The 14110-nt window shown below is 42.2% G+C and overlaps 1 protein-coding gene across 1 annotated transcript; it reads right to left on the bottom strand.

Moving 5' to 3' along the window:
• Window positions 1-1679: 1679 nt before the first annotated feature.
• On the bottom strand, window positions 1680-8269 carry LOC127328585 (uncharacterized). Its single transcript, XM_051355177.1, has 14 exons — window positions 8117-8269; window positions 7768-7914; window positions 6399-6485; window positions 5883-5954; window positions 5169-5228; window positions 4989-5063; window positions 4803-4877; window positions 4657-4707; window positions 4513-4543; window positions 4213-4394; window positions 3084-3676; window positions 2691-2957; window positions 1879-2603; window positions 1680-1777 (listed from the first exon to the last, which is right to left on the bottom strand). Exons 1-14 carry the CDS (start codon window positions 8267-8269, stop codon window positions 1680-1682), a joined length of 2616 nt encoding a protein of 871 aa, XP_051211137.1.
• Window positions 8270-14110: the final 5841 nt, after the last annotated feature.

Raw genomic sequence — 14110 nt, forward strand, 5'->3', positions numbered from 1 at the left:
CTAGTATCTGTTGTTCAGTTTACTTGTACAAGGGTAAATCATTTATGTTTCAGTTTTGTATCTCTCAAACAGGATTATCTTCTTGAAAAATGGAAAAATAAAGAAACTAGGATAATTTGGAAACAGAAAGCAGTAGAATCATTCACCTTATCAAATAAAGCCAGATCATTGCACTTGTCAGATGGGGTATTTTTTTGTTCTTCTATGATCCCAAATTTCATTATCTGTTGTTTCTATTATTCTAGCTTATCTAATTTTGTATTTTATATGCTCCAGCTGTATTTTCCTAGTGTGTTTGATGATCATTGGTTCGTGTTCATGGTTGACATCAAATATCGCAACTTCATATTCCTAGATTCATATTATTCTCAAGAAACTAGTTATCAGAAGAAAGTTGCAAACTTGCTGGTAATAACAATTTTCTTCTGTAGTTTCTTTTTTCGTAATCCTTTCCTGAATTTTGCCTCTTGCTAGTAATACTAGCTATCATTGTTTTTGTGGATGAAACGGATTAAAAACTTCAAGGCAACCTGGAACGAGGCCGGGCTAAAGAAGTTGGACTTCAACAGTTTTGGATTAGCATATCCAAATGTACCTAAGCAAAGGAATGGGTATGCATTGTTTTTTCTTGTGGCACTTTCTTTGATTCCTTTATGCATTTTTAGATGTTGTGCTTCTATTCATCTTGCCTTTCTTTTTGTCTGTCTTTGCCGCAGGAATGATTGTGGAATTTTCAGCATGAAGTATCTGGAACTCTTTACTGCTAGGAATCCTGCTCAGTGCTCATTTTCTCATTTGGACATCACGGCGTTTCGTATGAAATATGCTCATGACATCTTTATGTGCGACTACAATGTTGAGAATGATGCAAAAAATTTAGCCATTCAGTTTTCTTCATAGGTATAGTGTTATCTTTTTAGGTCAATATATTACAGTTGTTTGCTAATGATTTTTATTAGAACTAAATTTATTGTGTTTTTGTTATTGTCAGGAGAAGAATATCAAAAGAAAACATGGAAATGGTGAACTTCAAACAAAATTGCTGCATAAGCTGTGAATATACTCCCAAAGTGACTACCACAGTGCTCGAAACAGTTAATGATTTGTTGTTTGTTCTTTCTCTTATGTAAATTCAAAGAGATGTGTATATAAGTACTGTCGCCCTGTTATCGGAGAACATGGCATGTTATCTCAGACCTTTTGAGTGTTGTCGGAGAACAACGTTTTACTATCGCCCTGTTATCGGAGAGCATGGCATGTTATCTCAGAACTTTTGAGTGTTATCGGAGAACAATGTTTTACTGTCGCCCTGTTATCGGAGAACATGGCATGTTATCTCACACCTTTTGAGTGTTGTTTTAATTTTTTCTGGACATGCGGAAACAGCCTCTGGTTGCTTTACTGTCTTTTTCTATAAGTACCATGACAGCTGCATATTTTCACTTTTCATAAGTAAAGACATGTATGACAAGCTTTTGTTAAGAAATGCAGAAGACATATCAGAATCTGACACAGAGAAGAAATGCAGAAGCTTTTTTCCAGGTATGACTAGTACTATTACATTTATTTGATCCAGTATCTCAGATTCATTGTTTAGAATCTACTTCACAATATCAATAAATAGCTAGAATCTTTTTCACACAAATCTCCAGCTTGCTGTTTTAGAGGCATGTTTTCCCCTAGCTTTTTGACGATGTCTTCTTCATGTTGCCTGTTGATTTCGCCTGGTTTCTCTTTTGTGTTTGCTTCTTTGTTGTATTCTCACCATCAGCTTTACCTGCAACAAAATGAAAATTCTCTAGCAATTAGTTTCTAAACATTATAAACATAGGAAATACTTTATAATTGCTCTTTTTTTAGCTAATGTTTTGTTTTTACCCGCTGTCTTCTTGTTGCTGGTTTTCACACTTTTCTCAAAAAATGACTTGGGTATGTGCCTCATTGTACATGTAGCAATGTTATGTTGATGCGAACCACAGTGGCTGCATGTAATTTGATTTTTTGACATCAATTCTTCAACGAATGTCCTTTGTCGTTTAGAAGTTTCTGGACGTCCTTTCGAAGGAACAACATCAGGATCTTGTAGGTTATCACGGAAACCATCTTTATGCTGTTGTTCACTTGTTTTTTGTTGTTCACTGGTTGCACATGGTTGTTTGCCCTTTCCTCTTTTCTGGAATTCCGCAGTTTCATCTTCTTGAGTCATTTCATCTAGTCTGTCCTCTATCCTTTTGATTTCATCCAGCAAGAACAAGTATTTCCTTTCAGTCACAGCTCCTTCCGAGGAAATATTGCAAAATTTCCTAGATAGCACGCAGTATCTCAGATGTTTGTTACTTGTTGTTAGATCTATTGGGATGGACTGCTTATCTCTCATGTATTTTCTATCTTTTGGGCTCCACCTACTGATGTAGTACTTTTCAGGAAGCTCTGACAAGTTAAGGTGGATGAGGACCCTCAGTATATGTGCACATATTATGCCATCCTTCTCAAACTTGCAGCATATGCTGGCGAATTCTTGTGCTTGTAGGTTTACAGAAACAAGGTACTTTCTGGACCTGAAATCTTGCAGTTGTAGCATAGGTGTCTTGTAGACCTCATACCTGACAAACTTTTGAACCTCCTGAACATGCAATTTTGTTGTGAACATTATTTGTTTTTGGAACCGATAGAATATCTTCCGGTTGTACATGCGACCAGCTTGAAGTTCTATCTCGCTACGCACCCAATAGTCTGGCTCTGTTATCCTTGTTACTGAATCCTGTTCTCTTTCCAATTCCTCTATGTTTTCAGATATTTTCTGGTACTCACCCAAGAAGCTGATAACACTATATGTAGACCCTACATTGTCTTTGAAGATTGCATTAGTGCCCTCACTTCTTGCAGTTGAGTGAATGAAAGGTAAGAAGTTATGCTTGAAGTAAACGGGGACAAACTTCTTTCTGTTTTCCCACATAATTTTCAAGTATTTCAGGTGTCCAACATTGTATCTGGAAATCATTTCTGGCCACAAATGCTCAAATTCAGCTATAGTCAGTGAGTTGCGCAGAATATCAGAGAAATCTGCATGAAGGTTTGGTATTTTACTAAAGCTTCCTCCACACTTCTCTTCCGACTTTCTCTTTATATGGAAGAAGCAGTTTATATGACAAGATTGTTTGAAAACTTCATTTATTGCTCTTGCCATTGCAGCATCTTGATCTGTGATAATTGTTGCAGGATGCTTCCCTCCCATACATATGAGGAATTCCTCGAATAGCCACTCAAAGGTACTTGCTTGTTCATTATTGATTGTTGCACAAGAAAATAGGCAGTTGTGGCCATGTCCTGTCACTCCGACAAAAGGAGCAAATGGGAGGTTATACTTGTTAATCTTGAATGTTGTGTCAAAGCTAAGGCAATCTCCGTATAAGTCATACATGTGTCGAGAAAATCCATCAGACCAAAAAATGCATTTGACCTTGTTCCCTTCTCCAAGATCAAAATTATAGTAGAACCTTGGGTCTTCTTCTTGCCTCTGCCTAAAATAAGATAGAACTTTCATCATATCATTTGTGATGTCTTCTAATCTGATTGCAGTCATGACATTGCTCACATATTTCTTGTTGTAAGGAACATTCTTTGGCTTTCCTCCTCGCAGGTATGTGAGTATTGCCATTATCTTTCGTGCTGGAATCTTCACAGAAGTGAAAGTGCGAATGAAGAGCTTCTCTTGATCGGTCATATGTCTATGGGATGCCAGGAATTTGCTCTCATCAGGGCGACTTAACTCATGGTTGTGGTGCAACTCTAGGTTTGTCACAACCCACTTGTCTCCTTTTAGTGTAACCACCATTTTGGCTTTGCAACCTGAAACAGGATTTACATTTCTTCTTCTTTTTCTTGTTTTAGGTGGCGGTCCAGAACCAGCTTTCTGTTGGTTTCTCTCTTGTCTCCTCTTCTTCCTTTCCTCAATTACCTCAGGTGCAACTACTTTGCCAAACTTACTGCATGTGTAAGTTCTTCTCGTGCCAATAGCATTTCCAATATTTTTGCCTTTGTAGTTTCACGCTTTCTTCACAGAGAATACACAAATTGAAGCATATTCATTGTAAAATTTATAGGCTTCTTCTTCAGTGTTAAATACCATGTTTAAGTGTGGAGCATGATGCCCAGTAACTTCCTGACTAGCTTGTAATGCTGCAACAACACTTTCATTTTCAAGGAAAATACGGTATCTTCTTGAGTTAGCTGCTCCACTCCTTCAGGCATCTCCATAGCTGCTTCTTCACCATCTTTATTATTGTGAGTTTCTTTGTCGAAACTATTATTTTCCTCTGGAATATGCTGCTCATTATGTACTGGATCATTATTCTGATTTTCATTGTCATCGAATTGCCAATTGTAGTAGCTATCTGAACCATAATTCGGCAAATCTTCATTTCCAATATTTGTCTCATCTTCAGCTAATTCTTCATCTTCATCACCAAATACTGGTTGCTCATAAGCTTCTTCTTCTTCTTCTTCTTGTACATCTAGGAGCGTAGACTGGGAACTTGCATATCTGCCAGTTATCATAAATGTCTTGTTCTGCACAATTTTTCAATTTTTTGTTATCTATAATATGCAACTAAAGATAATCCACAGCTAATTTGTAGTCACAGTTATCTTTTTTACCTCTGAACCCATTCCCTCTCCCATTCCATTGAAATTTCTTTGTAAATAGCTCTGCAAATTTATATTTTTACAATAATAGTCAGTTTAAACAACCAGGAACTTTCTTATAACAACATTTTCGCTGCGCTATGTATGTTGCTTCTTACCTGTGATGTTGATGGTGCTTCGACAGACAACAACATTTCCGTGAAGGACATACCATTACCTTGTGATAAGGATATCTGCATTTTTAGTTTCAGATAAGTCATTAATCCATTTGTCATCCCATTATCCCATATTTCAATGTTTTTTATGATCACATTATGTACTAAAGTTAGTATGGAACAACTTACGTCATAGCAATCTTCAAGGTCACCTTGTTCAGCTTCCTTTGAGTTGTAGTCATATGTCCATGCTGGTGTCTTAGTCTAAACATCAAGTTCATTAAAACATATGTAAGCAACATTAAGTTGACAATGTTTGATTTGTAATTCATGTTTTGATATATAGGTCAGAAAGTAAATCAAACTTACCTGCATATTAACATAGTTGCTGTTCAAAGTATAGCTTGCTGTGTGAGCTTCAATTTTATTCTGCATGGAAAAATAACAGTCATATACTCCCATCATAGTCTTGATAATTAATGCAGAAGTAAACAACTTATATAGTCTTGGAATAAATACAAGAAGTAAACATTTTTTGTGTTTTTCAGATATTTGCATGCTTATATAAGTAAACAACTTATATAGTCTTGCAATAAATACCTCACATTTGCATGCTTTTCTTTGTTTTCATACTGCTGGTAAGGCTCAGTATATTGTGCTATGTGCAAATACTTCCGTCTGAAGAAGTGCAAACGCATTTTTTGGGTGGATAAGTAGATGCTTGCATTTGGTGGGAGATATATATACGGGCATTTTTTTCGCTTGTAATAAGTGTACAACATGCTATTGTGAGGTATAATTATTTCATCATAACCATAGTAGCCTGTAGAGGAGATTTTTTTGGATATGTACATGCTTGCATTTGGTCAGACATATGTAGTTTTAGCAAGACTGGTTTTTGGGCAAGGAGGCATGCTCAGGACAAACATGTAGATTTTGCATACTCACGACCATCGAGTCTGAACTATTAGATTACATGATATCAGATTTTGAATGCACGTACTCGATTATATGATCTTTGATACTGTATATTTTGCAGGTATGATGCAGGTACATGCATAAGTTCATTCGGAGAAGAGGTACCTGATTCGGGCAGAAATTGCTATAATTCTTGCTACTGCTTCCTCCATCCTCCAGGTATGTGTACTTGGGTATCTGAAAATGTATGCAGTGTTGGATTTTTTGAACTCAGTATATGAAATTTGATACAAATTTGTTTTTATAAAAATTGAAGCCATTTTTGTGCTGTTTACCTGGGTTCCTATTATGAAATCAACCTCCAAATTCGAATATGTTGCAAATGAAATTTAAGATGTCAGCTATTAGCAGTTAATGAAATTTGAGGAACTGACCAATGATGCATCATTTTTTAGCAATTTTTTTTTGGGGAAAGGGCTGAGCAAGGTTTTTGCCCTCTTTTTGTTCTTGATGCATCAGGTTTTATCAAGTTTGGTTCGTTTTCTTCAAGAACTTACCAAGGATGAATCAGGTTTTAGCAAGATTTTTGGGGGAAAGGGGCTGAGCAAGGTTAAAACCTTGGTAAGACAATGCATCAGGTCGTCAGAGTTTGGCCAGAAAGACAGACCGAGAGAGATTTACCATGGTAAGCCTGATTCCCTTGATCCATTGTTCCAATTTCTTCAAGAACACTTCCCCTCTGTCAGATTCCTTGATCCATTGTTCTTCCTGTAGTTTAGCCGGAGGTGGAAGAAAGAAAAACGAATCTGGGAGTGGTTGCGTTGCGTTGCGTTATTTACTGCTTCTGGTAATTGTCAGGGGCATTTTTGTAATTTTTATCGTCCTTTCTGATGATCGAGAGAGATCTGGGAGTTGTTGATTTCGTACGCTTCAAGTTGGGCTTTTGTTTCTGAAGAAGCCCAATAACAAAACTGGCCCAACAAAGTTAACTGGACAGCCCAAGACAAAAAATACAAATAACAAAAAAGATTACGTCAGTTGACTGAGACATAACTTATGCCTCAGTCGACTGAGGGTTAAAGACGTCCATTTATTAACTGGTTTTCTCTCGCGGGACGAAACATAGGAACGATGAGAGATGGGTTTTTTTTTGACGTACCAAAGGTTTTCAGATCGGTTTATTTGACGGACGAAAAATTAATCGGTTTTTTTGACCTACCAACACCACCAATCCATAACTTATTATTAGAGACTAGCAAAAGTGCCCGTGCCTTGCTACGGTTTATTAACTAAATATTTGATAAATCACCAATTCACTATGAATTTCACTATATAAACGTAGGTGCATTTCTACAAATATAAAATACATCTTGTTTTTAACTATGTCTTTACTTTAATGTGGTTATTCTATCATGCACAATGCGATGAATATTAATCAGATTTATATAGAAGCTAAAATATAATATTTTCTCTTGTATCATTTATTCTTATATTGCTTATTGGCTTCATCAAGATCTCTAGCTATCAATTTAGACGAACATTATATTGTATCTATATATAATTTTTTTAATTTGGATCGTTAAATTTATTTCATCTAGTTATTAGTGTCTAATTTGAGTTTTTATATTATGAAAATAGATTTCTTAGAACAAAAAAACTTCTTCTCTGTTATAATGAAAATGAAGTGCGTATTTTATTTAGGTAACTTTAAGATAGTTTTACCTGGAAAAAACTTTAAGATGGTTTACGAGATCATGAAAGTGTAAAAAAAAACTTTAAGATGGTTTAGGAGAACATAAAAGTGTAAAAAAGAACTTTAAGATGGTTTATATAAATCTCTCCTGAGAGTCAGACATGTACATTTCCCGGTTAAATAGGTTCTTATATGCAGCCGAATTCCTTTTGCTTCGGCCCAATCCGTAAGCTTAAAATCTGAAATCTAAAAAAAAAAGATAAAAAAACAGCTCTAGCTTTCGATAAAAAAGAAAAAGAGAAGATAATCTCTCCTCTGCCTCTCAAGGAGCTAGTGGCAACCACGTCTGTCATTGGCCTCGCGATCTGAAGACGAAAGTCCACCGTGGCAGCACTCCACGCCGCCGGCTGTTCGTGTTCTGGCGCTCAGCGGCTCGGCGCCGCTCGCTCCCCAGCTCTGATGCTTGGGCGTGCCGGCCGCTCCGTCGTTGTTGGGCGTCAGCAGCTGCAGCACACATTCAGCAAGTCAACGCATGCCTTATTGCTCATGTATCCCTTGCATTAGACACCGCCGGAGTAGATACCGAGTTTCACCAGTCGCCACCATCCACTCCATCAGTGGGGTCACTTTCTCGAGATCATCCTCCTCCCCTCCGTCACGACGTTCGTATGTGCTGCCTCACGACGCCAGTCCGTGACGCCCTCACCTGAAGAGCGTGGGGTCTCGCCGTGACCTCCTCACCGCCCTTTCGCAGCTGCTCCGGAGCAAAGCGGCGGCGCTGTAGTAGCGAGCCACGGGACGACGTGGGGAGGGTGACTGAGCCGCCGGAGACGCTTGAGCCAACGCGAAAATGTAGCATCTAATCGGGAGTAGGAATTTCAGAATCCAATTCCACGGAGAGAAATTTTGTATCGTGAATTGAGGATTTGGGGATCTGCGGCCGCGTTTCCCAGCGGGCGATTTACACAAAAATAACCCAAAAGTGAAAGAAAAGCACAGAATAACCCTCCGGCGAAACTATTTCACCAATCTAACCCTTTTGTGTGGCGCCCCTCCCACCGGCGCCACACATGCCCATGTGGCTCCCCTCCAGCCGGCGCCACTGACCCAGCCGACGTGGCCCCCTCACCGCTGAGCTGGTGCGCCCATCCGACGTGGCAGCATGTGTGGCGCCCCTCCCAACGGCGCCACACATGCACTTGTAATCCCCCAAAACATACTGTGAGACAATTCCTCTGGGACTTAGCCGTTTTGCGAGGCTCGATGTGTGGCGCCGATGCCACGGGCGCCACACTAGCATGTGTGGCGCCGATGCCACGGGCGCCACACATCCACTTAAGTGTGGCGCCCGCGCCCAGCCCGACCCTTCTTTCTTCTTTCTCTTCCTCTCTCCTTCTCCTCCCCAACCGCCGCCGCCGCACGCCTCCCCTTCGCCCCCCCACCAAATCAACCAAGGAATCATCAGATCTATCCGGCCAACTCCTTCCTCCTCCATTCCTCAAGGTATTCCCCTTCGATTCCCTCCGATTCATCCAATAGTGTTGGTGGATTTGGTAGATTTGGGTATGAACCCTAGATTTGGTAGATTTCTTGGATTTGGATATGTAGAAATTTATGTTGGTGGAATCTACATTGTAGTATATGTGTTTGAACCAAAGATTTGTTGGAACCCTAGATATGAAATTTTACATGTATGTGTTGAAATCCTATGTATGTATGTGTTGAAATGTTGGTTGTGTTTGAACCAAAGATGTTTGAAATGGCTATGTATGTGTTGAAATGGGTATGTATGTGTTGAATGTGTATGTGTAGGAACCCTAGATATGTTAGTGGATTTGGATATGAACCCTAGATTTGTTCAAATTCTATGTATGTATGTGTTGAAATGTCTAATATTTGCCTAGCAAATGCATTCAAATGTGTTACATATACCTAGTATTCTTGATGGAATAACTCATATTTGTTAGGAATGTATGTGTGATGGCTTATTTGGATATATTCTCATGTATGTGTTGCTCATATTTGGTATGAATGGCTCATAATATGTTGTATGTGTTGCTCATACATGTAGGATGGTGTGGCTTCTGGATGAAGAGTACGACAGGGTGCACCGGGCTGTTCATATGACGGAGAAGGGAACGGATCTTCAACCTTTGAAGATTCGTTACCATGGCACAGCGGATATACCGTATGACGAGAGGTACACGGAGTTCATCCAGCCTACCGGTCTTCTCCAGTTCATATCCCTTGTAAGCCGTGGGGGGCCACTCATGAACCCCTCGGCACTCACCGCCCTTGTCGACCGGTGGAGGCCGGAGACTCACACCTTCCACTTGAGGGCCGGCGAGATGGCCCCTACTCTCCAGGATGTTTCCATGATCCTTGGACTACCTATTCAGGGCGAGCCACTGTGTATGAACACAGCTTCTGATGGGTGGCGCGAGCAGATGCAGGTGCTTATTGGCATGGCTCCTCCGCTGCCAACAGAACCAAAGAAGAGAGCTCCCGCCGGCGCGTCTTTCGAATGGATCAGGACTAACTTTGGAGAATGCCCGGAAGAGGCCGACGAGGACACTCGGAGGACGTACGCCCGCGTGTACTTATGGTACATGATTTCGAGGACTCTCTTTCCTGACAGTGGGGGGAAGCTGGCCCATTGGTGTTGGCTGAAGGCGCTTACGGTGTTGGATAACCGTTGGAGTTGGGGAACAGCGGCACTTACCTACCTCTACCGGCAGGTGATGATTTGCTCTATGTACTATTTTCCTACAGTAGTGTGCTAGACAAAGTACTAACCAAATGTCTTATGTGCGTAGTTGGACGAAGCTTGTCGCAGGTCTGGGAGCGGCGGTATTGGTGGTGTGCGAGGTTATCTGGGAGCAGAGCGGGACAGATGACAAGCCTGTCGGACCGTTGCGGTATTTCATTAAGGTATGATCACCAACTTTGAATGTACGCTACTATGATGTGGTGGATTTGTAACCATGAACGGGATGACGCAGAACACTGCACGAAAGATGCGGCGGTTAGCCAGCTTGCTAGGTTGCCGGGAAGCCGAAATCGCTACATCTTCCTCTTCAGAAGAGCGGGAGGTATGGACTATTTTGTTGCTGTCAAACATGTTCTTACTAATTTCAACTTTGTAATCTCATGTGTTCGTGTTTGTGAAGATTCCTGAGGACGAGCTAATTCTGAGTCAAGGCATACTTCCAAAGCGTACCTCGAAGCAAGCCCCACGGTCAGCTTACCAGTTGAAGCCAAGGGGCAAGGGTCCAAACCGGTACACTCCAGAAGATTATGTCAACCGAGGAAAGAAGGTTGTCACTGAGGAGGATGAGGGGCCGTGGCGGAGATCAGCTTTGTCGAGGATGAGGAACGACGAGCCGTTCTCTTCAGAGGAGGAGGAGGAGGAGGAGGAGGAGCAGCAGGAGCAGCAGGAGCAGCAGCAGCAGGAGCAGCCACGGCAGCGGACGAAGAGGATGGCCATCCGGAAGCAGCCCGCGAGGACGGCACGTCGAGGACGCTACTAGGATGTGCTACGTGTTGTTGTGAACTCTATATTCATAAATATCGATTTGTGAACCCTATGTCATTTCGAACCATGGTGTGTAATGCTACTTGTTGTTTGAATCTACGTGCTATAATGTGACCTATGAAGTGTTATATGTGTATGTCATGAATTTGCTACTTGTTGTGTCGAATGTTGTACTCGTAACTGTTGGAGTTTGGTAGGATTTTTCATGGTTTTAACACAAGTCAATGTGTGGCGCCCTTCCCACTGGCGCCACAAATGCTAGTGTGGCGCCCGTGGCATCGGCGCCACACGTGCCAACTTATATGAACTATTGGGTCGAAAACATACAGGGGCTCCGGACGATAAGTCCTTAGCCGTTTTGCGAGCCTCTATGTGTGGCGCCCGTGGCATCGGCGCCACACATGCTAGTGTGGCGCCCGTGGCATCGGCGCCACACATCGAGCCTCGCAAAACGGCTAAGTCCCAGAGGAATTGTCTCACAGTATGTTTTGGGGGATTACAAGTGCATGTGTGGCGCCGTTGGGAGGAGCGCCACACATGCTGCCACGTCGGATGGGCGCACCAGCTCAGCGGCGAGGGGGCCACGTCGGCTGGGTCAGTGGCGCCGGCTGGAGGGGAGCCACATGGGCATGTGTGGCGCCCGTGGAAGGGGCGCCACACAAAAGGGTTAGATTGGTGAAATAGTTTCGCCGGAGGGTCGTTCTGTGCTTTTCTTTCACTTTTGGGTTATTTTTGTGTAAATTGCCTTTCCAGCGGGAGGTAGAGGGGATCCAAGGGGAGCGACAACGTACGACTTGCTAGGCGGGGTCGAAGGGTGTGCAAGGTCCGGTGCGTAGTGCTGCCTTGATGGCGAGCGTCGTGCGTGCGCAGCCATCTCCGCGAGGCCTCGTTCGGTTGCATGGAGTTAGTGCATGGGTTACACTAGAGGTTTAATGCCCGCACGGATTTGGGTGAACCCGAACCACCACCCTAATCCCGAATGCCCCTCTCCCCACGTTCCCGGCTATTCTTTGCCATTCGGTTAATCCCTGCATGCTGCAAGCATCACATGCGACGGACGGCAGGCAGCAGGCAGCAAACAACTCAGTTGCCATGCAGAAAGCAGCAGTATATGCGGCAGCAGTATATGCGACAGCAGTCAGCCAGCAGCAGTAAAATACAAACAGAAGAGAAAAAAAGGCACCAACTTTAACTATGCAAGAACAACATAATTTTAATACTACGTAGTTGTACTTAAATATAGTTGATAATAAAAGATCCCAGAACTGTCTTCTTTTGGATCCATCCGAATTTTAAGGGAAAACACAACAAAATTCAGCAAATAGATATTTTGCTTCTCCGCAGTAAATACGCAGAAACTGATCCAATACGCGGCACCCTTGTCTATCTTGCTCTGGAGGTTCTTCATGTGAACTCTAGCCCTTTTTCCTCTATCATGTACCTATAATTTCAGAGAAAAATGTAAGCAAAATGCACAATACCCTGTAAAAATACAAGCAATCACAGTTGCCCTGGAGGATGCACAAGATGATCATGGCATGTTGTGCACCAGCGTACATGTACTCTGTAAAGTATGCTTCCAGCAGAACATAGATAGAACAAATATTGATGAGATCACATAGGTACAGATAAAATGAGATCACACAGGTACAGACAAATATTTTTTTTTTGAAACGGGGGCAAAAGCTTTACCCCAATCTATTAATTAAGAAGAGGGTTTGGCATGAAAAGAGCATGCGGTTACAAAGGGGCCGGATCTTATTACAAAAGGACTACTCTCGCGGCATCAAGATACTCAAGCTCTTAGCTCCTGCTAACACCCAAAGACGGGCCTCGCCTCTAATCTTATCGAAGACTACTTGTGCCGGCGCACTCTTAGAGCGGAAGACTCTAGCATTTCTCTCGTTCCAAACCTCCCATGATACCAACAAGGTGATGGTTGCCATTGCCTTGCGGTGTGGCATCCCTCCGCCCGCCATGAAATTCCACCAACCTTGCGTATCCAAGCCCGCCCATTGTGTGGCATTGAGGGAGGTGAGCCCCAACCAATCTTTGACGAGACCCCAAAGGCGGATGGTGAAGCGGCAATGGACAAAAAGATGCTCGGTGGATTCCGTACATTGTTTGCAAAGGGGGCAAAGGCCACAATTAGGCCAACCTCGTTTGGCTAAGCGGTCAGCCGTCCAAATTCTACCTTGGTTGGCAAGCCATGCAAAGAATTTAACCTTGGGCGGCGCCCATGCCTTCCATATCGTCTTGTTCATGGGCGAGGCGGTTGACCCTAGAAGTTGTAGTTCATAAGCCGACTTTGCCGTGTAGTTCCCGCTCGGGGTAAGCCTCCAAGTGATGTCGTCCTCCACCTCGGGGGTGAGGTTGATGGTGGAGATAAGGGACCAAAGGTCGACAAATTGTGAGAAGTGGTCTAAGGAGAAGGAAGCGTCCAAAGTGATTTTGCTAATCCACGCCTCGCCATTCATAGCATGCGACACCTTCCAATTCTTTCGCTTGGACACCGCATATATGAGAGGGGCGACGTCGATCGGCTTTCTACCATGAAGCCAAGGGGCTTACAGACAAATATTGAGGCCTACCAAAATAGAACATCTCAAATCACTGTTTTTTGTAAGAATTGTCTGAAATTTAAGCTACTGTGAGCCTTAAAGCTGTAAAATATGGTAATTCAAGAGCAATTCTTTGATCTAAAACCCACACATACATCGTGCAGTACTGTATCAAACTAAATCAGAACTGATCCAAAAATAGAACAGGATGAAATAAGTTAAGTTGAGTAGATCATTTACCACACGGAAGGAAGCTTACAACAGAAATACAACTATCGGGATTTTTCTTCTAGAGGAATTCCACTGTTCAATTAATATATATGGTTGCCTCGTGCTGAAACTGAACATTTTGCAATCAACATTTTCTTTAAAATGAACTGAACGAGAAATCTCAGCCAGCTTTTGCTGAAGATGACAAGTTCACGCCAGACAGTCAGATTACCAATTTTCACAGAGCATTAAGAAATATTCAGATTTGTTCCAGTAATACAGTACCTTAAGAGAGCGCTCAGAATTGAAATCATGCCTGAGCATTGTGCTAGTAATTCCATAAGACGTAGACAAAAATGCATCTAGCATTCAAACTGATGAGGATTTTCGAGTC

Source organism: Lolium perenne, chromosome 2 (assembly GCF_019359855.2).
Source record: "Lolium perenne isolate Kyuss_39 chromosome 2, Kyuss_2.0, whole genome shotgun sequence".
Taxonomy (NCBI): Eukaryota; Viridiplantae; Streptophyta; class Magnoliopsida; order Poales; family Poaceae; genus Lolium; species Lolium perenne.

Excerpts from the sequence above, each read along its gene's own strand:
- LOC127328585 (XM_051355177.1), bottom strand. The coding sequence starts at position 8,269 with ATGCTACATTTTCGCGTTGGCTCAAGCGTCTCCGGCGGCTCAGTCACC. Across the intron at positions 5,955-6,398 it reads AGGGAATCAGGCTTACCATG|ATACCCAAGTACACATACCT; the intron begins GTAAATCTCTCT and ends ATACATTTTCAG. Across the intron at positions 5,229-5,882 it reads GCAATTTCTGCCCGAATCAG|AATAAAATTGAAGCTCACAC; the intron begins GTACCTCTTCTC and ends TTTTCCATGCAG.